Here is a 27,803-nt window from a genome sequence, read left to right on the forward strand (position 1 = left end):
TATATATATATATATATATATATATATAAACCATAATATAATATAAAACATAGAAATATAATATATATTATTATTTTTATACAAATATTAAATAGATAAAAAGAAAACAAAAAATATAATATCCTAATAATATAAAATACGATAATATAAAACATCAAATGTTATATATAATGATAATATAAAAAAGATAACAATATATATAATACCAATATTATAATATAATATTATGTACCAAACATATAATAATATATTTATAAAAATATGTCAAATGTCTCGAATAACTCGTATATAATCGTAATAATCGTATCGTGGAACAGGTGAAGTTCTGTTGCCCGTTTTTGTTGCCAGCGCAGGTGATTTGCGCGCGCAGCACGCCGCTCTCTGGCCACTGCGCGAGAACACACACACACACACGCAAGGACGCAAACACGAAGGTCACGTGGTCCTGCAAATAGCAGCCGAGCGCGAGTCGTTGCTGCCGCCGGTCTTGTTGTTGTTGTTGCCGGTCCTGTCTCCTGCTGGGTGTTCGCTCGATCTCGCGCGCACCGGACATGTTCGTGCTCCGGCATGTGCGCGTGGCTCTAATGGCCGCCGCCGCCGCCTTCGGAGCCGCCGTGTTTATAACCATAAACCTGTTCTACAGGAGGAGAGTGTGGGCACCGGAAAACTACTGCGCCTTTAAAGAGGTCTGTGCGCCTTACTTTATTATCACAACAACAACAACAACAATAATAATCATAATAATCATAATAATAATATGTTCTTCACTCGTATTCAAATCGCACTATTACATAATGAACTCTATGTTAACACTGTACTGTTTAAAATTTATTATGTTCTGGACATCTGTTACACTTTGGCAGGTGAGTTTCACTTTCTGACGTCATTAACGGACCCATGAAATGGCTTTGATCTTTTAAATTTAGGAACAAATTTACCTTAAGTTGAAATGAATACAATTTTACCCCCTTTCCAAATCTCGCTGTCATTTAAAAATATATGATACAAGACAGTGAAGTGGGCGGAGCTTAAGCCTTCCTCATAGTTTCAGATACTGCTGTACCTCGGCATACGAATTTGGAAATAATGTAAATGCAGATAATTTGTTCCAGCCATCCAAAAATATTTTAAGTGTTAAAAATAGTTCCAACACTATGATCATATTTTTGCATATAAAAACAATCATACCATTTAGAAAATACATGTAAATGAAGTAAAATATGAAATAAATAGACATTAAACCTCACTTAATCTTAATTTATGATTCCTCATTAAAAATCCAATACATATAGAGTGAAATAGTTCAAGCTCTTTTTTATTTCAATGATTATGGGTTACAGCTCATGAAAATAAAAAATCCACTATCTCAGAATATTAGAATACTTATCTATCATCAGTCGATTAATGATTTACAGAATACAGAAATTTTCCTTTTGCATGAATTACTGCAACAGTGCGACATGGCATGGAGGTGAAGAGCCTGAGGCAGTATTGAAGACCAGATTGCTTTGATAGCAGCCTTCAGCTCGGATGTATTGTTGGGTCGGGTGTTTTTCATCTTCGTCATGATGATGGCCCACAGATTCTCTATAGAGTTTAGGTCGGGGGAATTGGCTGGCCGAACAAGCACAGTAATATCACGGTCAGCAAACCAGTTAGTGGTAGTTTTGGCACTGGGTGCAGGTGCTAAGTCCTCCTAGAAAAGGAAATCAGAATCTTTTCAACTGATGGAAGGATAAAGTGCTCACAACAGCTGCATTGACTTTGGACTTGATAAAACACAGGGGACCAACACCAGCAGATAAGCAATTGGCTTTGCTTGACAATCTTCCCTACGGATGCAGATGAATATGCTTTGATACAGAACCTTCTGTAGCTTACCATACTTGTGCACATACTGAACCACACCAAGACACAGTACTGTCTGAAATACTGGAATTTATAGTTTTCATTAGCTTTAAACCATAATCATCAAAATAAAAAATATTTCACTTTATGGGTAGTGAATCTAGAATATATAAGTTTCACTTTTTAAATAAAATTATCAAAAGTAATTATGTTTTTCATGATATTAAAATTTTTAAAGATGCACTGTGTACATACACAACAGCCCACTGTGGATAGCTTTCCTATTACAGCATGTCATCATTGTGTTTTATTTTCTTACTTAAACAATAAAGAAATTATAGTCAAGAAAATTTTCCTGTAAAAGGCACGACAATGTCTTTACAGTGGAATAAATATCGAAGACATTAGACAAAATACTATTTTTCTGGTTTTATTAAATATGTAAATGTATGCCTATTTAATTAGATGAAGTCAGAGTCATTGGCACAGATAAATTAAATTGAAAAAAAAGTTTCAGTACAAAAATGCTTGAAGGAATATCAGCAATCAGCTGCCAAGAATAATATTGTATTTTTTAACGACCCTATTTTTACTCTTTTAATCTTGTTATAAAATCGGGCCCAGCGCTAAATTCAGCACACACTGTAATCGCTGCAGTAATTAGCTGATGAAGTGGATCAGGCATGTTAAATTCAGTAGTGTCGTGACTCTGTTCTGTAAGAGTGCATAAGAGAAAGGAGCAGTCTGTAAATGAGCTGCAGTCTGCAAAAATGAGAAATAAAAAAAACAAACAAACCAGAAAGACATATATTGTGCTTGCTTCACTTCAGGAAAGAGGAAGTGAAGTACTTGCCAGTTGTGATTGTTGAAAAACATTTGTTCTTTGTTTAACTTAAAGCGATACGTTGTTATATAAAGTAACAACCTTTTAATAAACTTGCTGAAACAGAAATTTGAAACCATACGGTTTGACAAATCTAATTTAGGATGTAAAGCTCCTACGTGTTACACAAGGGAAATAAGGCTATATACTGTAACTGCTGCTTTGCTAAATTCAGTGTGGGTTGAAAAATGCTGGATGGGAGATTTGGGAATTTGGAGAAAATAAAGATTTTACTAGATGCACATTAAGGCTGTTTGAGCCCAGACTTTGTTACGACTGCACTGTTTTGCAAGGCTGGGAAAGTTCCACAAAACAGATCACAGCTCTTTTTGAAAATGTTGGTCTTGGGTTCATTTCAAACAAACCACAGCAACATGTTCAACATTTCATAGGTCATTTCTAGCACTTGCACCAAAGGCATCCTGCAAAGTGTTTAAGTTTTGGTACAAATGATTTATTATATGTACAATTTAATATAATGTCATGTTAATTAATGTATCGTAATATAATATGATATAAGGAATATTCCATGAGAGCGAGTGCTGTTGTGCTGGATATCAGCACGGCTGTGATGCGGTCAAAGACATGAGGGCACAGCCTGAATGCTGAAGTCATCACAGCTATGGTTAGAAGCTAGTTATCTTTGTAGCTCACCTTAGGCGTTAATAATACAACATAGAGGCAATTCAGGAACGGCTAAGAAGCGATTACTGCAGAGACGGCGTGTTAAGATGACATAACGTCATCAGACATGTTTTTTTTTTTTTTTGCTGGAAGTGCTGTGACCCACAGTTTGTGTATGACTAACTGATATAGTGTAATGACAAGTGATACGTATAGTTAAACATCTCTGTGCTGATTATACGTGGAACGGCTCTTGTCCAATCAGATTACTCTGTTGCAACTAACTGTTGTAAAATATTTCTTATGCAGTACTGTTCAAAAGTATTAAGCCCCCTTTTCATTTTTCCATATTTAATTAAATGAAAGTATGTAAATTGAATTAAATAAAACGGGAACAAATGTTTTACTGTGACAGGCTGCAAAGTGCCTAAAGATACAATTTAAAAACTGGTTGTTTATGCAACAACCTCAGCCGCGACCTCATTTCCCCTCTCGTCTGGTCCAACCACTTAGCATCAGCAGTATACTAATCATCCGCCTGATCATCTGTCATCATCTTTTTTTTTTTTTAGATTTTTCCATGATTTTTTTCCCTAATTTAGTCGCGTCGTCCACTAGGGGGCTCCACATTAAGGCTACTACTACCACTCAGTCGGGAGGGCCGAAGACTGTCACATGTTTCCTCCGAACTACGTGACGCCAGCCGGCCACATCTATTCGAACAAACTCGGAGGAAAGCGCTATCCGTTTCTTCCGCTTGCGAGCTCACAGGCACTCCTGATTGGCTGTAGAGCCATGATTAATGTGGGAGCACGAAGTACCTCTCATCCCTCCCCTCTGAGAGAGATCGGCCAATCAGCTCTCTCTAGACCTCCGGCTGCGAGAGGTAACAGCGTTACCCGGGAATCGAACTCACGTGGGATGATAGGGCGAGCACTTTACCACTGCACAGAGGCCAGTTAGACAAAAACCAGACAAAAAACAGCAGTGTTCCATTTGTATATTTTTGTCCCCCAGCTTAACCAAACCTAAAATTTGTCCATATTCTGTCCACCTCTGTGCGGGTTTCCCTAATGGCTTGTTTAACGCGTGTGTGTGTAGTAAATGGGATAAAGAATGAATGAATGACTGAATAATGTTAGAGTAACTTATTCAGGAGTTTTTATTTATCTTTAAACGTGTAATCAGGAGGAAGAAGAGCGCAGACAGAGGCAGGTCCTCGTCCTCGGCTTGGACGGTGCAGGAAAGAGCAGCGTACTGCAGCAGCTAAACGGGGCGTCTAGCAAAAGAAAGTGCACCCCAACGCGTGGTTTCAACTTCATCCGCCTCCACACTCCCGCCTGCGAATTCGACTTTCTAGAGAGTACGCTTCAAGTTTGCTTAATGATCATGTCCTACACCTTTTCCTTTTCTTAAATACTTATTTTACTGATCATTAGTTGAAAGATCAGGCTTGTGTTATCTTCTCAGTTGGAGGTGGTGAGGACTTGCGTGCGTACTGGGCCGATTTCCTGAAAAGAGCACATATCTTGATGTACGTGGTGGACGCCTCGGACACAAGACGACTCCCGCTGGCTAAAAACGAACTTCATCGACTTCTCAGCATCGACGCACAGCTTCCAGTTGTAATACTGGGAAACAAACAGGTAACCAGTGCAGCAGCATCCAGCAAATGTTTACATACATCACAGGAGTCTAAGGAACTATGAGGGGCGTTCAAGTCAAAAATTTCTGGTGAATGAAGGCGTAAAATTGATTGACAGTTGACAGCAAACTATGGTGGTGAGACTCTTAGCCGCGGTAAAACATTGGAGTGGTAAAAAAGTTTCAAAGAAGGCCATACATCTGTGGATTTTACTTTCATAACTCATATTATAATCATATAAATTATACTCACTTATAACATATTTATTAGTAGACACTCCGGATCTTAGGGGGATTGTGTATTAAACAAAATCCAGAGTACAAAACACCTGTACTGTCTCCTTCAGCTGTGATTTACACCTCCAACTAAAATGATACTGATTCCTGTCATAACTCTGTGATCCTAGTTTATCAGTCACATCATCTTTCTCCTTACCATAAGTCATAGTCCTGATATTTCCAAGACAACTTTAAGGCAGCATAACTTCTTGGTTGTCCAATAACATAACTAGTTACTGTAAGTAATTCACCTAGCTAGCTACCGTACATAGTCCAATGTAGAGGAAAGTATCCACTGCCATGTTGCATGTACAGTAGTAAAGTGCATTAGGACACTTGATTATCAATATACAGTACTGTGCAAAAGTCTTAGGCACCCTATTATCTTAAGTAGGCAGGTAGGTAGTTTTAACTTTATTGTCCATGCATAGTACAGTACAGGTACTCAGCAACGAAATGCAGTTTAGCATGTACCAGTAGGTAGGTATCAGTGCAAAATACAGGCATTGTGCAAATTATAAGGTGCAGGTATGTAGATACAGCGGTACCTCTGCATACTGTACGAACTCCCCGCCTTATCAATTTTCGCAATGTTTCGCAATGTTTTCGCAATTCCATTTTTGTGTGTGATCCTTGGAAAACAATAACATTTCCCAAGGTGATCCCAAAACCCAAAAGTGATCCCAAACTTTTGAGAGGTAGTGTGTATCACACTGTGTATATATACAGGGTGGGGGAATATGAACTAGGCAATATTGAATGGCTATAGAACTTGTAGAGTCGTAATAAAAGCTTTCTTTAAATAGGACTTAAAATTTCCAGTGTCGATAGTACAGGCATCGGCAAAGATGGCCAACCGGTTGACTGTTCATGAGCGAGCTACAGTACGATCGCAGCACGTAGTGTTGCATTCTAAAAATTGTCATGCAAAGCTGATGACCACAGGTGCGTTCAACGATGCAAGAAGAAGTGGCCGCCCATTCACATTGACCTTTAAATACTTGCTTTCATTTTCCTATGTAGTAAAGTACATGTACAATTTGTTTTAATTAACTGGTATTAAACATTTTGGACTTTATTGCTAGTTACTTTTCACCCACCCTGTATGCACAGTAAATACAGATACTCCAATGGTGTTACATATGTTTATCATGTCTGCGGTAAACATAACTTTAACATAAAGATGTCAAAATAAATAACACTACAGAAGAATATTTGCATGTCTGTAAAGAAAGCAACAAACCACATGACACACCAGTTTCCAAATGGAAATTAAAAAAAAAATGTTTAATGTAATCTCCTGGGTTTTGGATGGAAAATGAATAGAGTATACTTATATAAACGAATACTTAAAAATAATCAGTGATGTTAGATCCAGATGTGTGCAGTTGTATACTGTAATTAAAACAGCTGTTAGGTTTTACTGAGTGTGCTGGAGAATATGGCAAGGTTATTTCGGTAACTTTGCGTTCTATTCTCATGCAAAACCCAGGAGCCTACATTAGTTTTTTTCCCCTGTTAAAATCTGAAAGCTGGTCTGTCATGTAACATGTTGCTTTCTTTAAAGGCATGCAATTATTCTTCTGCAATCATTGGAAACAGTAAATAACGACGCAGACACGATAAACATATATAACAATCACACGTATTTACAGTATAATAAATGAAAATAAATCTTTAATGAATATCAGACACAATAATGAATTAGGCAGCTCTTTAAAATGACCACCGTTATAGATTGTGATTTGTTCCATGAGAAAAGTTTGAAAAAAGAGAATTTCTCAGTTCCAAGCTTCTCGTCTGACGGCTCAGCCCCAAGTGATCGCCGTGTTTCCTGTCATTTCAGGACAAGTTGGACGCTGTAAGCGTGTCTAAGCTGCGTGACGCTCTCTCTCTGGGCTCCGTACCAGATCAGAGGAAGCTCTTCCTTCTCCAGCTCAGCTCTGTGGGGGAATCCTGCAGTCTCCAAGAACTTCAAGATCTGCTCATCAAATTAGAGTCTGATCAGAACTAGCCTGATCTTACGGATAAGTGTGAAGTCTCAGGATGAAGAAGCTCGTTACAATCAAAGGGTTTGATATAATGAGGACTGTGAGGAGTGAAAGCAGGAACATTTTATTGTTCTCTACACAATACTGCAAACTATTATAATCTGTGTAATCATCTTGCGTGGTGGACTGGGAAAACCCATCGGATATTGCAGTGGATAAATTTTGGAAAGATTCCAAGGCTTTTATGTTAATAATATACTTTAATGCAGTGATTTAAAAAAATATATTATTCTTGACCTTGCTAACGGTCACAAATATGGAGGCTAAAAAAAAAAAAAAAACACTGGTCACATGACTGAGACAGAGCAATACTGGTAGAATGACCTTCAAATCGCTTCATATCGGATTCCTGGCCAGAAAAAAGTCACACAGTCTAATATTTCATTCCAGCGCCTCTAGCTTTGATTTGAGAACCGCTCTTAACACTTGGAGTGCTGAAATATGGCCGTGCCATCAGGGAAGAAAAACTCTCTAGATGTGATAACCTGGTCATTTAGTACATTCAGGTGGTCAGCTGACTTCATTTTATTGCCCCATAACGTTACTGAGTCTAGACCTGAGTAACTGATCAACCCCAGATCATAACACTGTCTCCAGAGGCTTGTACAGTGGACACTATGCATGATGGGAGCATCGCTTCATGTCCTTCCCTTCTTACCCTGACACGCCCATCACTCTGGAATAGGCTCAGTCTGGACTCATCAGGTCACATGACCTTTTTCCATCACTCCAAAGTCCGATCTTCATGCTCCCTAGCTCTCAAACTACAGCCTTTTTCTGATGAGTCTTACTAACCTCTTTATTTTTATGGACACACAGCTGTTTATTCCAATCCTGCGAGTTCTCATCACATTGTGTGTGTGTGTGTATGGAACTGCTCTTACTTTCACTATTAGACATAGGTCTGAATTCTAAGAACATTTTTACCATGCGACTTCACAGTGCTAAAGTGCTTTAAGCAGTGTTGGGGCAAAATTACTGTCATTTATAAGTAATCAGTTACATTACAGCATTAACTTCTGATAAAAGTAACTAGTTTGAGTACTTTTTTCGCTGCAGAAAATTAAAACTCATGTTGTTTTAGTCAAGACCTTTATAATTATTCTACCATCATCACTCAGCGAAGTTTGGCCCATAATTTGTTAACTACTAACAGCAGGAATAAGAAAGGGGGAAGGTTATTGGGGCGGGGTTGTAGGACGACTTTTACACACACACACAGACACACACTAACGGAATGACTGCTGTCTGGCTCACGGATTACATAAATTGTCTAAATAACGGATTACATTTTTGAAAATATAACTAAATAAGTACATAAATGGCGGACCTAACGCGTTCGATTACTCGTTACATTAAAAAAGTAATCCAGGTACTCTAAGGTGTTACTTTGTAACAATTTACACCCAACACTGGTTTTAAGTGATCTCCATTCATGATTTTTCACCGACCACATTTAAATATGTTTCAGACAGTTCTCAGCTATAGTGTTGTTCTGATTTTCAGGGGATGTTTGCCTGCATGCCCCTCCCATCCTGGCACCACTCCTAATTTTGCACCATTGTCCTGCAAGTTTCCCTCTTTGGAACCTGGGTGTAATCTGATTTTATGCATAAAAAAAGACCTGTTTCAGTTCAGGGACGATTGTACAGTAGCTACTGATTTTGAAACTACAATGTACATATAGCTATATTATGGAATCTGAATATTTGAAGGGTTTTCCCAAGCTGCCACACAAACACTTCCAGTTCTGCATAGCCGTATATTACATACTACAGGATCTGCATTTGTGGGACGCTCATATATATATGCACGCTATTTTTCTAGCTAGTTTTCTAGTTTATATGTTGCACGAAATCTGTTTTCACAGTTGATACCTCAGACACCTTTCTAATCTTTACTTTTATGTCACGAAGGAGTTGCCCTATTGTACAAATACCATTTTATTATGTAAGCTATAACAACTCTCGTCACACACAGTGATGTTTACCCTTCCATAAGCACAGTACTACTGATTTACAGAAACGCTGCAATATTGACCTACTGATATTATGTTAATATTTAACCAGCTACCAGTTTAACCAGTGGAAGCTTGATGACTCACATTTTGTGTGTACTGTAAGTCACGTTTACAGTGTTATGTATGTATGTATGTATGTATGTATGAATGTATGCGTGCATGTATGTATGTGTGTTATTTAAACTTTGTGATGTTGTAAATAGTAAGCACTGTTTTTAAGACGTTTGTAAGTGAATAGAATATATTTTGGGAATGCCTGGAGTGGAGTGCAGTGATTACTGCTCATAACAGATGAAAAAGAAATCTGATATTTAGCTCATAAGCAGACACTGAGGTGCAGACATGAACACTTGCTGTTTAATGCAATCATGCAATCAGCCAATCGTGTAGCAGCTTAACACATAAAAATACAGATCTGCTGGTAATGTTCATATCAATCAGTATAATGTGTATCATTCACTCACTCATTGACTATATCGCTTTATCCTGTATACAGGGTCCAGAAGCCCATCCCAGGAGACTTAGGGCACGAGGCGGGGTATAATCTGGATGGTACGCCAATCCATAACAGGGCAGACACAGACATTTACACGCTCATTCACACACCAATTGGGAATGCCAATTAGCCTAATCATGCCGCCCAGAATATTTATGATTTTTAGAAAAAACGTACTGAGCACTTGGGTTTCTGAGACACAACAGACTTCTGTGAAGGTTCTGGTGATACCATCGTAATCTCCGGATCTCAGTATCATTGGGATGCTTTGGCGAGATCTCAAAAAGTGTGGTTTATGCCAGACAACCCCGGGTTTTATTGGACCTGGAGGGTTTTTTGCGAAGAAGACGGGACGGATTTATAAGGAAATAAAGGGTCCCATTTACAACTATTACAAAAATACCACACATCGATGCTACACTCACAGGATTATGAACTAGGGCTATGCAAACTTTTGGTGGGGATTAACTAATAACTTTCATGAATGTCATATTTTGTTAAATGATTGTCCTGTTCTGTGCTGGCTTTTGTTGGATTTGAAACTCATTAAAAACTAAAGAAATGCGTTTGGCCTGGTCGCTAGTGTTTACTTTAAAGAATGGAACATATCTTAAAAGTCTGCCAGGGTGTGTAAACTTATGAACAGAACTGTACACACACAAACGCACACGAGGCTAAAGCTTGCAGTGACAGTTACTAACCGCTAGGTGGCAAAAAAAAAAAAATCAGATACAGTTTATCATCCTGTCGCACGCTTTTAACGTCATGAAGGGAGGTCGCGTGTTGATTACGTCACTGCGCAGCAATTTTTTTCATTAGTATTTTTAAAATTGCGATTGCGTTTACAATTTAAACAAATACATTTAAACAAATTCACCAGGCAACGTAAAATACATATATATAGTGGATAGACTGCATAAGGAGTTAGGAGGATAAAACAGAAATAAATGAATTTTTAAAACAAACAGAAATATAAATGGATAAAAATATAATAAACACAATAAAACTAAAGTTCATCTAAGAGATTAAAGTGGATAATGTAAGTCAAACGTTTTTTTGTCGTTTTTTTTAAACAAGTTTACCAAAAAACAAAAAGAAATTAATACATTTCTCATTAATAAATAATTTCCATAATATGTCTCATGGCTGACCCTGCACTCGACCCAGTTATGCTGTGATATGCAAAGAAAGAATTTCACTGTGCATTAATGTATATCAAAGACAAAGGCTGAACTTAAAATGGCAAATAAAGTCTTTCGAGTTCCTTTTGCTTTTTCTATTTTAGCTTATCTACCACACGATGGCGCTGCTGTTTAAGAAAAGAACCCATGCCCTCCTGTATAACCTAGTGACGCCACCCCTGAACCACATACAGTATATCATGCACAGTTGATGCTTTTTATCAACGACAAAAAAATTTAGGGGAAAACAGTATGTGCATGGTATATGAGCAGAAGCACCAGCAGAGGTGTGGATCAAATCCCTACACAGCGCCCCTTCTGTCCAAGTCTGAAAGGAAATATACATTTCAAGAGCAGTTTGAGTAGAAGCAATGAGAGATTGTAGGAGGAGAGAGATAGTTTGGAAAAAAATAGAAAGAACAAAAAATAAATGTGAAAAAAGATAAGAAAAGAAAAGGGAAAGAGAGAGAGAGAGAGAGAGAGAAAGAAAAAAGGATAGGGGAGAGTCACTCAGGGTTAGACTGCTCCACTGTGGGGAGGAGTCAGGGAGGACACACACACACACACGCACACACACACATAGAGAGACAGTGCCAACCCGGCGACGAGGTTGGGCCTGCAGTGCCCTGCTGCAACCCAGGACTAAAAAACACACCATGGAGCTGGAGAACATCGTAGCCAACACCGTGCTGCTCAAGGCGAGAGAAGGTAGGGATGAGAACTCATCTTATTCTGGATCATTTCTACACTTTTACCCCTCGTGCACCCGACAGCAGGGGGCTCGGAAACAGCTGCAACCATATAACACCAGGGTGCCACAATTGCATTTCGGGGTTATTATATTAGATATATAGAGATCTAGACTTATAGAGATATATTTCCCCCTGAATATAACACGCATGCGCTGTACGCGCGCGCCCTAACCTTTAGGAAATTATCATCAAAAGCCTGGTTAGGTCCGAGCTCGAGCGCTTTTGCATACATGCGCACTAAACAGTACGTCAGGTCCGCGCGTTAGGATGCGCACTATTTCCCCCTGCTCTAGGTGTTAGTAAGGAAGTATGTAGTATGCATATATACACGGTCTCAGTCGGGGCCGCTTGTCAGTCAGTCACACCGCAGCGAGCTCAGTGTTCATCCCAAAAGCTCACTAAATCACCCATTAAACAAATAAGGCCCCGTTTCTGTGACACTGCTAAACCATAAAACACTTAAAATGTTGGCATAAATGACAATACGAACCCTTCCTCCGTGATAGCTTTGACATTATCTAAAACGCCGTGTTTTTTTTTTTTTTTTTTTACACAGAATGTATATATTCATATATATACACCGTTCTTATTAGATTTCCCTTCCTTTCTCATTTTATTGCCTGAAATGTCAAACTAAAACATTTGTATTTGGGCGAGGGGGGTTTATAATCATTTGAAATAGCGACAGTTGTTATTAATTATCCGTCTTTCCTGTTGTGTGGTGAACGTTATGCTAGCATCATGCTAACAGTGAACGTTACAGTACTTCTGGCTGTTTTTTTGTTTTGTTATTTTCTTTCTTTTACTCTGCCGGAAACAAGTCATTTAATTTCACTTTCACATAATTTCGTCCACTTTTACTTGTAGGTTGCTAGTTTTGGATGGTTTAAACAGATTAAAAGCGGACATCTGTCCTCAAAACTGAAACTGCTAACGGAATATTAACTAGCAATATATGATATGAAGGAACAAGCAGAAGTTCATTATCGCTTCCTGCTTTAGCCTTCAGAAAGTGTGTGTGTGTGTGTGTGAGAGAGAGAGAGAGAGAGAGAAAGAGTGTGTGTGTGAGAGAGAGAGAGAGAATGTTTTTACAACTAAGTGGGGGATCACCAAAAGGCTAGAAATATCTGAGGACATTTTCCTTGTACCTAAAAGGAAAACTATTTTTTGCCTAAGTTAATATAATTTATAAGGATATTTTTACTAATATGTTTAAATAATAATAATAATAATAATAATAAAGCTGTTTTGTCTTTCTTCCCTTCTGTAGTTTTAATTTAGTTTGTGGTGTAGCATCAACTATATTAGCATTAACCTCTGTGTTGATACAGAAAAGTCCTCAGAATGACACCTAACAGCATTTGTTTTTTCTTAAATTAATATATTAGTATGTTTTCATAAGTTTTAATTAAAAAAAGTAGGGGATATATATATATTTTTGTCTTTTTTTCCTTCTGTGGGTTAGAATTAGTTTGTTGTGTAGCATTAACTATACGCATTCATAGTTACAGTATGTCCTCACAAAAAGGTCCTCATAACTACAACTGAGTTTGTTTGTGTGTGTGTGTGTGTGTGTAGAGAGAGAGAGAGAGAGAGAGAGAGAGAGTGTTTTTCTATCTTAGTTGGGGTTTACCGAAAGGCTAAGGATATAGAACATTTTTGGCAATGTGAGGACATTTTCCTTGTTCCTACATGTAAAAACAAATCTCAAGTTAATATGATTTTTATTAACTTGATATGAGTTAATATGCTAAGTATATTTTTACAAGGATTTTTTATTTAAAAAAAGGAATTTTCTGTTCTTCCTTTTCTTCTGTGGGTTAGACTTAGTTTGTGGTGTAACATTAACTACATGCATTAACACAAAAAGGTCCTCACAAAAAGGTCCCCATAACGACACCTGAGTGTGTGTGTGTGTGTGTGTGCATGCGTGTGTGAGAGAGAGAGAGAGAGAGAAAGAGAGAGATGTTTTTAGTGGGGATCACCAAAAGACTAGGTATATCTGTCTGTTTTGGCAGTGTGAGGACGTTTTCCTTGTCCCAATAAGGAATTTTTTTTTTCTCGTAAGTTAATAAAAAAGAGTATATTTTTGGGGGAATTTATTTTATGTTCTTGTTTCCTTCTGCAGGTTAGATGTAGTTTGTGGCGTAGCATTAACTACATGCATTTATACAAAAAGGTCCTCACAAAAAGTTCCTCAGAATGACACCCGAGTGTGTGTGACCACATGATAGGGTCGAAGCGATAGAAATATCTGACAGTTCTGGCAATATGAGGACATCCTTATCCCTACTAGGAAATTTTTGTTACTTTTCTTAAGTTAAGACAATTCATTAAGTATACTTTCACAAGAGCTTTTAATAACGATAATAAAAAACTAAACTAAAAACAGCTATTTTCGTCCTACTTTCCTTCAGCAGGTTAGACTTAGTTTGTGGTGCATTAAAACAAAAAGTGCATGTTACATCTTAGTGGGGATCAGCAAAAGGCTAGTATAAGTAAATTTTTACAAACGCTTTGAATATTAATTATTGAAAAAAACAAACAACTAAAACACCCATTTCCCCCTTCTTTCCTTCTGCACGGGAGATTTAGTTTGGTGTGTGTTACATGCATTAATACTAAAAGGTCCTCACAACAACACCTTAGTATGCATCTGCTTGCATCACATCCTCTTAATTAATCCCTGTTAGAACAAGAACATGAGTAACATCCTAAACCGGATGGGTCAGGGGTTAGGTTTCGGTTAGGGTTTCGTAACTAAGAATTTGCTGTGAAAAGAATTCCTTTATTACAAAGAACCAACATTTTATTTCTTTTTAACTATTAATAATTAGTTTGTGATTACATATAAGACAAATCAATTTGAAGTGCTGTTTTGTTTTTGCTTTGGTGTTTTACATCATCGCTCATTTTGACCAGTGTTGTGACCAGGGTTTTGACCTTGGACGTGGATAAACGCAAACAAACAAAGTCTTTAAACGCTTTATTTTTATTAACTTTATCCTTAAAGCCACTCATATTGTTGCACTAGCATACATTTGAGAGATGTACTGTAAATAAGTACATATGAACAATTTGAACTGTAAAAAACGTTTCTTTTTTGATGCGCTTACCCTTTAGCTATGGATCTTATATGTAAAAACACAATAAAAAACAAAAACCAAATAACTAACAAAATAAGAGTTAATAAAACAAAAGTGCTTGTCTTGTTTCTTTGCTGGATTTGTATTAGAGGTATTATTATTTTTTTAAATATTGTACAGAATCCTAACATCAGATGAGCTGCATCTGCTTTTTTTTTTAAGGACAATCTGTGTTATCTTAGAAAAGTATATTGTATGGTAACTTATTACAATATTGGCATTTTATTATCATCTCAACCTTTTCTAGCATCGAACCAAAACAAAATATAAGTGCTGCTATAAGTGTTGCTTACATAATTACTTCTGTGATTATTTGTTTGTTTATTAACTTAGTCTTCCCTAATTTTGTCATTTTAATTTTACATATTGAAATGTTTTTGAAATGTTCTCTCTCTCTCTCGCTCTTACACAAACACACACACACACTCAGGTGTCATTATAAGGACTTTTTTTTTTTTTTATTAATGCATGTAGTTAATGCTACACCACAAGAGCAACATTTCGAAAACATACGTAAAATTGGAATGACAAAACACATAATAAACAAAAACCCCCAGGCTTGCCGAGAACAGAGCAATCCATCCCCTTCTACATACATAGATGCTTACGATTGACCAGCATCGCTTTGATTGACGGATTAGATGGAGTATGCCCCACCCGCTCACTGGGCACAGGAATCAATTTTGCTTTCTTGCCTTTTCTTTCCTGTCCACAGATGACCGTAGCATCTTTAGGATGCAAACTCATAAACTCTGTTAACTCCATGGTTGACCAAACTGTAATTAGCGTTTACGTTAATGTTTAATCCGGCCATGTCATGTTATTAAGGGTAGTACATTTTTGTGCTGGGTGTGTTTTCTTGTATTTTTCACAGGGTCGCACAGGGTCTTCACTCTATTTTTCTTTTACAAAGCATAAAATAAATTACTAAAAGTATAAAAACCAATCACCACCTCATTTATTTTCTTTGTTTGTAAATAAGAGGGGCTTTCAAATCAAATCAGGACTGGTAATGAAATTTCTGGTGAATAAAGGTGTAAAAACAATTAATATTTACAATAGACTTCAAGCACAATGCAGGGATGAGGCTCTTAGCTGCTCATAAAATATTTGAATGGTGCAAACGTTTTAAAGAAGGCCGTACGTCTGTGAATGAAGATCCCGGCCGAGGTGGTCCGGAGACCCCTGCAGCCATGAAAATCATGAACTTTAATCGAGTGGAATGCCTGATCCCTGAACATCGACTGATGACTTGTCTGCACTTTGCGGAAGAAACGCATTTGTCTGTGGAAACTGTACGCACAATCAACACCACACGTTACAGGAACTCGGCTTGGAGTTATTGCCGCGTCCTCCATACGTGTCCTCCGTACATGTCCGACCTTTTAAAGGAGTTCCTTGGAGGCCAGAGCTTATGATGTGAATCATGCAGTCCGATCAAGTCTTTGGCGTACTGAGAAAACTTTCCACCTTGATGGTGTCCAAGCACGAGTGAAACACTGGGAAAGGTGCAATAGTGTAGCAGGAGATTATATAGAGAAATAAAGAGTTTTCACTCTAAGAACTGTGTTGTTATTCTGTACAATCAAAAGTCCTAGTTTGTCCTGAACGCCTCTCATCATTTCATCGTTGATAATTAGATTTTCTAAAACACGCTTCTCGCATACAGCCTCATGTTCCGAGTGCTCGATGTGGAGACGCTTTCCTTATTTAATCCGGTTTCTTAGCATGCGTAAGCAGCCCACGTTATTTGCATTATTGTCCATACTTTCCATAATGACATATGCGTGTGTCATTAGAATATTTTTGATGCGGACCATATTTTTTGAATTGCAAACCTCACACAGCATGGCATGTTCATCTGAATGATTTTCATAGCGCTTTATTTTGCATGGGTGGTTTTTGTTTTTTGGGCTTCATCTTCAGTTAGGGCTGCATGTGAATACGATATACAAAGGGTTACATTGTAAGATTGTACTGGGAAGCCGTAATTGGTGCGCCATCATCAATCTGACCAAAAATATTTGTTTGTCGTATCATGTGAGTCCGGTGATTCATCAAACACCCACAAAACACTCATCAGGAACATCTGAGATGCTCACAGCTCATAATGAAAACATTTTGTGATTGGTTAGGGGGGATATTTGCATATTGTAAATACGTCCATGAAGACCAATATTGCAAAAACGGTTCGAGTGATAGAGGATTATGTGCACTTTGAAGGATTATCCTCTTACTCTGGTTTTCCTGCAACGTATGCGAACACTTCCTTGTTTCCATCAGATCCCTTTTTTTTTTAGTTACAAGGCTTTTCTTTTGTCACGCACAAGCAACAACAACAGGGAAAATAGTAAACCCTTTTCCCAGAATGCATTCAAGCTCCAGGGCTAAATCGTAAAATATCACACACTCAGTAATGAGCTCTAATCTTACAAGGATTGTGCATGACTTTGACTTATTCATGTGATTTCCACTGAAAACTTCACGATGCTATTCAGGACATAACCTAAACTGATAAACCATTTTAACGTACTCTTTAGCACCGTACTAATGTGTGGTTTGGGACGAAGCCCCTGACCCTGTTTTTCCCTCTCATGCCTTGATGACAGGCATTTTTCCTCATGACAAGGCCACCGTGTCCTGCACCTGGACTGGTCATTTAAAAAGTTAGGAAAGGGATCTATGTGAAGAGTAAAAATCTTTCTTTTTTTTTTTTCCCTCTTTGAAGTAACCTCGATAAGATCCTTGGCTTCGATCTGCATAAGGTTTGCATCTGATGGGAAGTCTGAGGTGTGTGTGTGTGTGTGTGGAGTCGATCGCGGGTAACCCTAATCGACAACAAAATGACGTGACGGTTAAACAGTTAAACTGCTATCGCGGAGGAATAATTAATCCGATCGCATCGACTAGTTCGTTTGTAACGTGATTGTTAGGTTTGTAAGACTTAGTGCTGCGCGATTAATCGCAGAAAAATGTGCTATATGAACCTGGACAATAATTTAATCGCAAAAGGCTGCAATTTATTACAGGTGATATACACATAGTCAGGAGTTTATGGACATTTTGTCAATAATTTTGAGATAATAAAAAAATATATTGGCAAATATCCCCATAATGAGGATAATAATTTATCTAATTAATAATTTATCCACCTATTTGGTGTCAGCCTAGATAAACATGTTTGAATTCCAGATGGTACATTTAATAGTTAAAGATTACAGTATGTAAAACGTAATAAAAAAATGTTAAATCATGCAACCCTATTATTAATACATTCATTTTAACCCGTTAACTTTCTGTAGTAACAATACATTCATTCTTATACGTAATCAAATGTAATGTAGCTTTATTTAACATCTATGGAGTTGGTTTCTAGCACTTTGCAGCAGTAGGTAAGTTCATAGTTTTGTAAGCGATAACAGGAGATAACTTGTTCTATTGATGTTGTAAAACCTTAAAAGGGTTTAAAACCTAAATAATTAAATTGTTGTAATTTTCATCTTGTAAATTTGTTTTAATTTTTAGATTTGTATTAGGGCTGTACAAATGTACTCGGGCCAACCGGAAATAATTGGACAAATCTCACTATGAGGATAATTTTGACAATATTATATATATTTATCACCGCAAATTTATTTTACGAAATAAACAAACGCTTAAATTGTTGACTAACTCTACATAAATTTTGATCAGAAAGATTATAAAAAATAAAAAAGCTCAACCTGAAATGCGATACATAAAGAGTTATGGAAAAACACAACATTGGATGTTTAGGATTTTTTTCACAGCGACCACAAAAAACATTCATGTACTTTTCAAACTTTCCGTATTTAGCTAGGTTAATACGTTACTGTTACGTTTGTTTCGATTAGCTTGCAGTGTGGAGTTTATCTTATTCGCTACTGGCTGTGGCGTAAAAGCAGCCGAGCACGTCGACCTGCAGTCACTCTGACTTCCTGTTTCAAAAGGAAATGCATCAGCAGACAGATTTCACTCGTTCTGTATAAAAAAAGGATGCCCGTATATTCTCCGTTCAGTCTGTACAAATTACATATCATTTCTTCAGCTCAACCTTACGGTTGTCTAAGCAATCACGGGTCGAGTTTCGCAACACAAAGATCATTGTTACGTCGAACGCTTTGATCTTAGGCTTTCACAAAGCCTCCGGGGAAACGAGTTCGACCGAATCGCTCTGACTGGAGGAGATCATCAGAGGCTCAACAGGGGAACAATTACATTTCTATAGTCAGGGTGGTGTGGTACTGAAAAGATTTTGGAACGGTATTGTTTAAAGGTTCTTTGCTGTGGTTTGATGGAGAATGGGTTAAAATTAGTAACACGATGTCGTGTTAAATACGGGCTTTAAACCAAACTTGCTTGGTGCTCCAGGGTTCGATTATTCCTGAGCTCGGATTATCGTCTCTCTGGAGTTCCCCCAAGTTTTCCCCCGTGCCAGGTCGGGTTTTCTACCAGGTTCTCCTGTTTCCTTTATCCTTCCGTAAATATTCAATTAGACACTAAATTGCTTTATTCTAATCTATATTCTATTATAGTATGTCTAAGACAGATGTTTAGTCAGACAATAAGCTTTGTAGCAGTTTCAGCTTCAGAGGCTCCGCCCACAGTTTATTCTCAGACCTTTATTTGTCAATACATTACTACATCTGAGATTCTCGTGTCTGTTTCAAATCAAGTCCCGAACCGCGCCTGTCTTTCTCATCTGTATTTGTTAGTTGGTTTAATTTAAATAATGCATTCGTATTTAAATCAGACTTTTGTGCGTCACCAGGCTTCGGGTCAGCGCCGATTGGGTGGGTTGAGGGGCGTGTCCTGTTGTAAGGCTTAAAACATATAGTTTATCAGTTATAGAAATACAAACCACTTTGTCTTGTTTTAAGTCCTCTTATCTTGTGGTATTGTCTAAATTTTTCCCCCAAAGTCTATTGTTGCATGATTGTTTAAGATTATTTTACTTTTAAATTAAAAAAATACTTTTTATCTAGAAAACCAGCTTGCAGACTTAAGGGGTGGAGTAGGAGAGGTTGAGTCTGACTCTTTAATCCCGTCTGATTATTTATCCGCTTCTAGCAACCAGTCCACCCTGAGAGAAATTTCCAAATACAAAACAATAATAACTGTACCTGCAATTTATGCAAATGCTGTATATAAGAAATAGTTTTTATTTTTTATCAGCAATATAAACATAAACAGTTTAATGAAATCAATATCGCAATAAATTCGGCTATGTAATGCTTTTCTGTGATATTGTCAATATTGCAATGTTTTTTGTTTAATGTAATTGTGAAAATAATAAAGCTTTTTTATGAGCAGCTTGTTAGATGTTAAAAAATGTTTACAAATAAAAAAAAATAATTATATTCTTTTTTAAATTTGGGGACCAAAAATATCAAAATGATAAGAGTTTTTAGATTATATATAATTTTTTATATATATTTACATACATATTTTTATGTAATATAAGACAATTAAATTAATATATTTGATTTCATTATCAATAATGATATTTAAAATCATTTAATTGTTTTAATGTTTTTAGTGTACATTTATAAACTTTTATTAATGTGTATTGTACTACGTATGTAATGTTTTTTTTTTATTTAGTATTTTTTTTTTAATAAACACCTTTAAGAAACTTCTCATCCCCCCCAGCTCTAGCCTGAACGCTCTCCAGATTTAAAAGTTCTCAACGTTTTCACGTCCAGACCTCACCTAGACGTTTTGATGCCTGACGCCCCACTCACGTGTACCATCCTTGTATATGCATCGGCAAGGAAAAAGTCGACAGGGTGTTTTCCGAGGCCAAGTTCTCCTTCTCTAAACATCAGTGACATACACCGTGCCCTGTTGCGTTCGTGTTCCTGGAAACACGTGAATTATTTATGTGCAGCCAGCGCAGACAGTTGAATCACTTAGACGGCCTCGCTCAGACCGACGCGATGTTCCTCTGCATCGTCCTAATAACAGCTAGCTACACTTAACACGCTCCTGAATTCAATTATAGGCAGAACTGAATTGGAGCTGGAATTATGATTTGATCTAAAGGGGGTTGGGTCTGGCAGAAAACACGTGCGGGGCTAGTGTCGAAATTTGATGATGTCATAAAGATCAAAATCCTGCCTAGGACAAAAATGTATAATAATTATTATTAGTTTTTTCATATGATGGCACTAAATGCATGCAAAGAAAATCTGTGTATTAATTATTTACTTTAAAAAGTTTTTATTTATTTTAATGAATGCATTAAAAAATACATCTTTACCTAGGTTATGTTATTTACTATTCTGATTTTCTATTTATATTATTTTTATATAATATTCTTTAATTCGATTGCTTTTTTAAGTGCTCTACTCAGGATTTTTTTAATTATTATTATTTATTAATTAATTAATTTATTTATTAATTTATTAGATCACTCAACTGCCGCTCCTAATGACGGATATCATATAGTGGATTTATTGATTTTTATTTATGGTAATTTGTTTGTTTAGAAAAATTATAAGAAAAAGAAAGAATTTATTTTAATGAATTAATTTCTTTTAATTGAATAATAATAAATTATTTAATGTAAGTGTCATTTTGAATTGTAATTCATTTTTATTCTTTTAATTCTCAGTGTTTTATTATTTTCAGTTTAATATTGAGTGTATTTTTATTAATTGTTCTTTAATTTTATTTATTTTTGGTACACTGCTTAGAAAAATTGTGTTTATTTAATTTATTTAATTAATTAATATTTTAAAAAATTATTCTCGCTTTACCATAACAGGAAGTAAATTTTAAATAATAATTTTAAATTATTTCATATTAGAGGCAGGCTAATTCTCTTTACTGCTGCTAACGATATCTCAATTTATTAAATAGTGATTTTTTTTTTTTTTTGCTATTTATTTTTTGTTTTTTTTAAAACGCACCATCGAATAAATTACTGTATCAGGAAGTATACAGTACTTGTGTCGGGACTGTAAACATCAATACACTCTTTCCATCCAGTGTCTAACGATTTTAGATGTTTTCACGTCCGGGATCGCCATCGCGCTGTTACTTTGCTCACTACAGACGGTTCTCTTTTTTTTATTATTATTATTTCCGTCCGTTCCCGAGGCCGGTCGAACCTCTCCTCCGCTCCTAATGGCGGGCGGCCCGCAGTGCTGCACTATATTGTTCCTACTTACAGTAATATACACTACCAGGAAGTGCACATAGGCTGAAGTGTATTGATACGAGCCTCACCTCTGAATTCAACCCCCCTGCTGTAATTTCTTTGAAATGCGTTTTCTATTTCTAATCTAATAGTCTTTTACAGCCTATATAGTTCCTGTGTTTAATTTGATCTTTTGCTCTTTGCAGGAGGGGGCGGAAACCGAAAAGGCAAGAGCAAGAAGTGGAAACAGATGCTTCAGTTCCCTCACATAAGTCTGTGCGAGGAGCTCCGCCAAACTATAGGTAAAAACAGGCTTCCCTCAACGTCATGAACATGAAGATGAGCCGCGATTTTATCCGAATAATGACTCTTTACGGACGCGCGAGCAGAAAAGCATCTCCGATTTCTGTCCACTCGGATTCCTCTTTACGGCTGACGCTCAGAGGAATCCGATGCGGCCTGATTTTTCTGCCCACGACGGTGGTAAAGTCGTATAAAATCGTCCATATAAATCATCTTCATCTTTAAAGTCCGCTTCATCCGTCCTGCCTTGATGATGCTGTGACCCCGTGACCCCTGCAGCTTCAGGTTCTCAACTGTTCTTAACTGACAGATGTCTGTCTCGCCGTGTCCCGCCCGCCTTGTGGTTTCACGAGGATGCTTTTCTGCTCAGCACGGATGTACAGAGTGGTTCTTCAAGTGGTTAATGTGGCCATGCTTCTTGAGCCAGTCCTTCTTCTGACTCTGATTCTGGTTCATCACGAGCCAGGCCGTGACCCGTTTCTGCCTGATTATCACGCTGGCTGATTGGGTCGTCTTCAGGACTGTCTATAAGCTGCAGATCCTCACTCACGAATACAGTGTGATTAAACGTCCTGCTGCGTCGACGTTCGTACAAGTGTCGGTTTTTGTTATTTTAGGCACCGAGACGAAAAAAAATAAAGCGCGCACAGCGGTGCACACATGCACCGTCTCGTTATCTCTCTCTCTCTCTCTCTCTCCCTCTCTCTCTCTCTGAGGTTACAGCTTCATCACGCTCAGTTTTGCAACTCTGCACTGCCTTACTCAGGAAGATGGAAACTTTTTTTTTTTTTTTTTTTCTCAAGTCTTAAATGACTTTGTTATGATATGGAGACTTCAGATCTGTTTTTTTAATCATAATTTTTTGGGGAAAAAACAAGCAGGTTGTCTTGGGGTTAGCTGCAGGAAAAGACGTTTGTGGTTTTCTAACTGGTGGTGTGTAACGGCGAGCATGACATGATGTCTCTCAGCACCTGAAAATCCCTTCCGGCTGAAGTTTCCTCCATCCAAAAACAAAAAACAAAAAAAGAGAGAGATGGCACTGATATGATATCTGGTATCCGAGCCGGAAGAAAATCCTGGATTGTGTTATACTAGAAGGAAAAAAATAAAAATAAAAAACAGCGTATAACTTTAAGTGACATGAAGCTGTAGGGTTTGTAAATTTTCCATTCACGTGGGATGATACAAAGGATTTCTATGAGTCTGTGCGGGTGAACGCCGCTCTCCGAGTGCTCCAATGTAAATGTCCTGAACCCCAAAGCATTTACATTAAATATTAATAGATCATCATTTACATAACTCCTTGACGTCGTTGCGGTCAGACACTGACGTGTTTTTTGTTTTTTTTATTTTTAATTTTTTGGAACAAAGATCCAAACCAGATATTAAAGATTCGGGAACTGATAGCAACGACGAACTACTGTATGTACTTTTGAACGGTTTAAAAAAAACAACTCCACTCCGTATGCTGTGACAGCTCAAGTCTGCTTTAGTTACATGGAGAGGAAACTGCGGCGAGGCCGAAAAGAGGAAGTCGTGCACGATGCTGTTCGCTCTGCTGCTTGCAAGACATCATCACAGTTCTTCGCATGTGGAAATGAAAGTGAATATTTTGCATTGGCTTTCAATGGAGGCCTGGAACGGTTCCATGAATGGATGGCGCAGGTGCGGCGCAAAATACAAAAACCAAATCGAGTAGGAAAAACCCCGAACCACCTGTTTTGTTTTGAACAGACCTCAATCGATCTTCAGATTGGTTTATATCAAATTCATCGGCGCGCGCGATATCGAAGCGCGTTTCCGATCTAGAGCGTCGGCCGTCCGAGATCAAGAGACTCTTGATTAAACCAAGAGTGGTGAGAGGAAGTTTGTGGAAGAGGAGGTCGGTTACGTTTTCACAAGCGCTTCCTTGCCGTTAGTGTGTTTCTGTATGAATCATAGGACCCAGTGTGTGTGTGTGTGTGTGTGCACAAAGGGTCTGGGGTTTTCTTGAAAAAGTGAACTCCTAGAAAGAGGGCATGCCTTGTGTGTGTGTGTGTGTGTGTGTGTGTGTGAGAGTGTGAGAAAGAATATAAGGCTGGGTGCTGAGTATCATGATTGGATGTCTTTACTTCAAGTTATTTCCAGTTACAGGTTAAAGAAGGTACTCAGTCTCGGCGAGTTTCTTAAAAACAGGTCGTGTGTGTGTGAGCGAGTGAGCAGCCTGCAGAGACGTACAGAGATGTTCTATTTGAAGTAAAAAAAAAAACATGATGATGATGATGATGAAATAGACCCATAAAGTTCATAAAGTTCAGCCAATCACTTGAGCTGTCCGGTTGGGTGATCATGTGTTCGTGGTTGCCTCAGTTTCCTGTTCTTGTTTGAGAGGATTGTTTCCCGATGTCCGAGACCATCTCCAAAAGCACTTGTAGCCCACCGCCTGAATGTTTTTTAATTATTTTTGTAATAACTTCTTGAGATGCTTTTCTGCTCACCACAGATGTAAAGAGTGGTTACCTAAGAAGTTCTGTAATCTTAAGTAATTATATTCATATACCCGAGTATGCAGAACGAAAATAATGTGCAGGGAAAGTACAGAGGGCGCGGTGCAATTTAATCACGTTCAGTGTAAAAACACCTTAAATATACTGCAGGGTTACTTGCACTAAGAACCTGTTCCAGCATAATATAAAACCAGATAAGTGAATTTTGGCATTTATTACGTCTCGTGAATTTTCGCATTGAGAACTGACGGGTTTTGCTAGAAATTTTGCCTCGGTATACAAGCGTCGGCTAAGTTGCGCGTACGTCCGAGAGCTGTTTAAAACTTGTTCGCGTCAGTGGAAACCCTCGAGAAGCGAGTTTACATGTTTTTTTTGTGCATTTTGTGTAAGATTTAGTGAAGATGCAGTACCACGGGTCCCAAGTATGTTAGCAAGGAGGGTAGCAAAAGAAAAAGTAGTTTAGTTTGGTTTTTAAAGCAGCCGGTGTGAAGAGGAATCATAAATTGAGGTTAAGTGAGGTTTAATGTCTGTTTATTTCATATTTTACTTTATATTTGACTTTTCTGTTTGCCACGGATGTAAAGATCGGGTATTCGAGGGGCTAATATGGCCTTTGTGTCCGCTTAAGCCAGTCTTTTTTTCTTTTTTCTTTTCTGACCTGATTCATCGTCGAGATGTTCTGAGTTCTACGTGGACGTCTTTTATAAACGTCTTGATTGTTTTTATATGCAAAAACATGTTTATAGTGTTGTAAATCGGTAATATTGGTAATATTTTTGGGTGGCTGGAACGGATTGTCTGCATTTACATTATTTCCTATGGGAAAATGCGTTTCACAATACAAATTAAATAACATATTAAATCCGTATCCCGAGGTTCCGCTGTAGCTGCCAACTGTTTTAACTTTTTGTTATAATCGCAGATTTTGCTTATACTGAGACCTTCAACTTCTAGATTGTTTAAATTAGTGTTTAAGAGTGTGTAAGTACTGTATGAAGTAAAGAGGAATGGTGTGTGTGTGTGTAAGTGGAAAAAATGAAGGAGCTGTGTGTGTATTTGAGCAGAAAGCCTGAGGGGCGGCTGAAACATCCCTGTTAAAGTTAAATCTCCATCATATGATTTCCTCTAAATGGGAGTCGGGTTTATCTGGGAGGCGCACGGTGCGAACAGGACACGGGGTTTAGATGTGTATCGGCCCTCAAACGTCGCTCCTTCGCCACAGAACAAAAACGTGTTTTTAAAAAAAAAATTTTTTATTGTATCCGAATGAATGGAGTGCATTGATGTGGGAGATGAAAGGCCGAGGGCATGACCGAGTTCGAGTCTGGGGGCGGAGCTACACCCATGCAGCCGTTTATGCCAACCTTAAAGCGAAGTCTGGAAGTCAGCGGAAGCAGGAAGTGAAAACCAAAAGTGTGTCACTTACTGAGTAGACTGTAGAGTGTACTCGTTTCTGTTTTGCAGTTTTCGTTCAGCAGGGCTCTGAAGTGGAAAGTTTATTTTTGCGTTCCCTGTAATACCACAGCAGTGATGAATCCTTAAATCTGATTGGTCAGAAGTTGTTCCCCTTTTAAACATATCTAGTTATCGTGTGTATTAACTTATTCACAGGGACGTGAAGCTAAAACCTACAGAATTAAAATGTAAACTTTCTGTATGAAAGTGTTCAGTTAAGTCAATGTAAGGAGTCTCCATTGCGAACACTTTGTAACAGTCAGAACAGCCACATCGAACAAGTCGAATTTATGAAATTTATGTTTTATCAACAAAAAAAGGAAAGACTTTTTATAGCTGCTATAAAGTAAACTAATAAATGTTAATGTTTAACTTTTGTTTATATCCATAAAAATATGTTGTTTATTGATGACTAAAGCGATTGTAGCCTAATTTTCAAGATCTAAGAGATTCCGAGGAATCATATCACACCACCGCATTATCTTTTATTTTTATTTTTAAGCACGCTTTGTTGCGTTTAATTACTTGCAGTTATCCGTGCAGGTCTGTTCTTGCATTCCTCGCTCTCTCTAAGTATTAGTTTCACTTGAGCTACCTAGTAACAAACACCATTTCCTGTTAAGTGACTGAAAAGGAATACGTGTATAATAATGCAGGGTTCGACTTAACCCGGAACTGTTAACTCATGTTAACTGTTATTAATTTATTTAAAGTCATATTAGAGCCACAGAGTTGGAAAAGTTTGGACACCTCCATTAAGGCGTACGATTTGCTAGCAGTGATCATGTGCTACTTCAGTACAGTTGGCGTTATAGAATATATAACCAGATGATGTGTCTGTTGTAATGTCTTGATCCATCTAAAGTACTTGTAAACGTCTATTAATGTGTAAAGCGATGTCATATTTGCTGTTTGTCGTGCCGAAACGAAGTCAAAGTCGAGTCTCTGGACACAGGGTTGAGTGAGCCTTCTGGATTCTAGGAGTTAGTGGAAAGTTGGAAAATTTTGAGTTGGAAAGTTTAAGTCGAATGCCTCATACAGAGGAACCTCGGCCAGCGAAAGCTCCCATAATGAGTTTTTGCCTTAAGCCTTGAAATTTGCCTTACAGATCGTTTTTGGCATATGCGCGAACGAACGAACCGAATCGAACGACGGCTAAGTCGCGCGTACGTCCGGAAGCCGTTTAAAACCTGTTTGCGTCAGTGAAACGCGAAGCATGTTTATGAATTTAATGTTTTTGTTTTTTTTTTCAGTCTGCAAAAGCTATTTTAAAAAAGTCAACCTGCGATACCAGCGTTGTCTCCGACATGCGTTTAAAAGGTTTTTGTAATATTCATAATATTCATAATATTTTTGGGTGCCATTAGTTTCGCCTTAAGAACTCGCCTCCAGAATGAATCACATTTGTATGCCGAGGTTCCGCTGTAATACGACTCACCTTGAAAGTATAACAGGACTTACCTTGGAAATGGG

General features: G+C 37.7%; 2 protein-coding genes across 3 annotated transcripts in view; both read left to right on the forward strand.

The window, feature by feature from the left end:
• Positions 1-452: 452 nt before the first annotated feature.
• On the forward strand, positions 453-10,411 carry arl10 (ADP-ribosylation factor-like 10). Of its 2 annotated transcripts, XR_008355785.1 has the most exons (5): positions 453-686; positions 4,544-4,718; positions 4,826-5,001; positions 7,125-8,034; positions 8,100-10,411. XR_008355785.1 is itself a non-coding variant. In XM_053477776.1 (4 exons), exons 1-4 carry the CDS (start codon positions 552-554, stop codon positions 7,290-7,292), a joined length of 654 nt encoding a protein of 217 aa, XP_053333751.1. In that variant the 5' UTR covers positions 453-551; the 3' UTR covers positions 7,293-10,411. The 2 variants fall into 2 exon arrangements, 1 of the variants encoding a protein (XP_053333751.1); XM_053477776.1 differs by having other exon boundaries at positions 7,125-10,411.
• Positions 10,412-11,577: 1,166 nt separating this feature from the next.
• grk6 (G protein-coupled receptor kinase 6) overlaps positions 11,578-27,803 on the forward strand; it is a 43,167-nt gene continuing 26,941 nt past the window's right edge. The window contains exons 1-2 of the mRNA XM_053478272.1: positions 11,578-11,734; positions 22,293-22,388. Of these exons, the coding sequence (XP_053334247.1) occupies positions 11,683-11,734; positions 22,293-22,388 (148 nt within the window). The 5' untranslated portion in view covers positions 11,578-11,682. The remainder of the gene's footprint in view (positions 11,735-22,292; positions 22,389-27,803) is intronic.

Source organism: Clarias gariepinus, chromosome 19 (assembly GCF_024256425.1).
Source record: "Clarias gariepinus isolate MV-2021 ecotype Netherlands chromosome 19, CGAR_prim_01v2, whole genome shotgun sequence".
In the NCBI taxonomy this organism is placed as follows: Eukaryota; Metazoa; Chordata; class Actinopteri; order Siluriformes; family Clariidae; genus Clarias; species Clarias gariepinus.

What these genes read in the sequence shown, in the direction of transcription:
- arl10 (XM_053477776.1), top strand. Translation starts at nt 552, where the DNA reads ATGTTCGTGCTCCGGCATGTGCGCGTGGCTCTAATGGCCGCCGCCGCC. An exon ending in ACTACTGCGCCTTTAAAGAG is followed by an intron (nt 687 to 4,543) that starts GTCTGTGCGCCT and finishes ACGTGTAATCAG; the next exon opens with GAGGAAGAAGAGCGCAGACA. An exon ending in TAATACTGGGAAACAAACAG is followed by an intron (nt 5,002 to 7,124) that starts GTAACCAGTGCA and finishes CTGTCATTTCAG; the next exon opens with GACAAGTTGGACGCTGTAAG.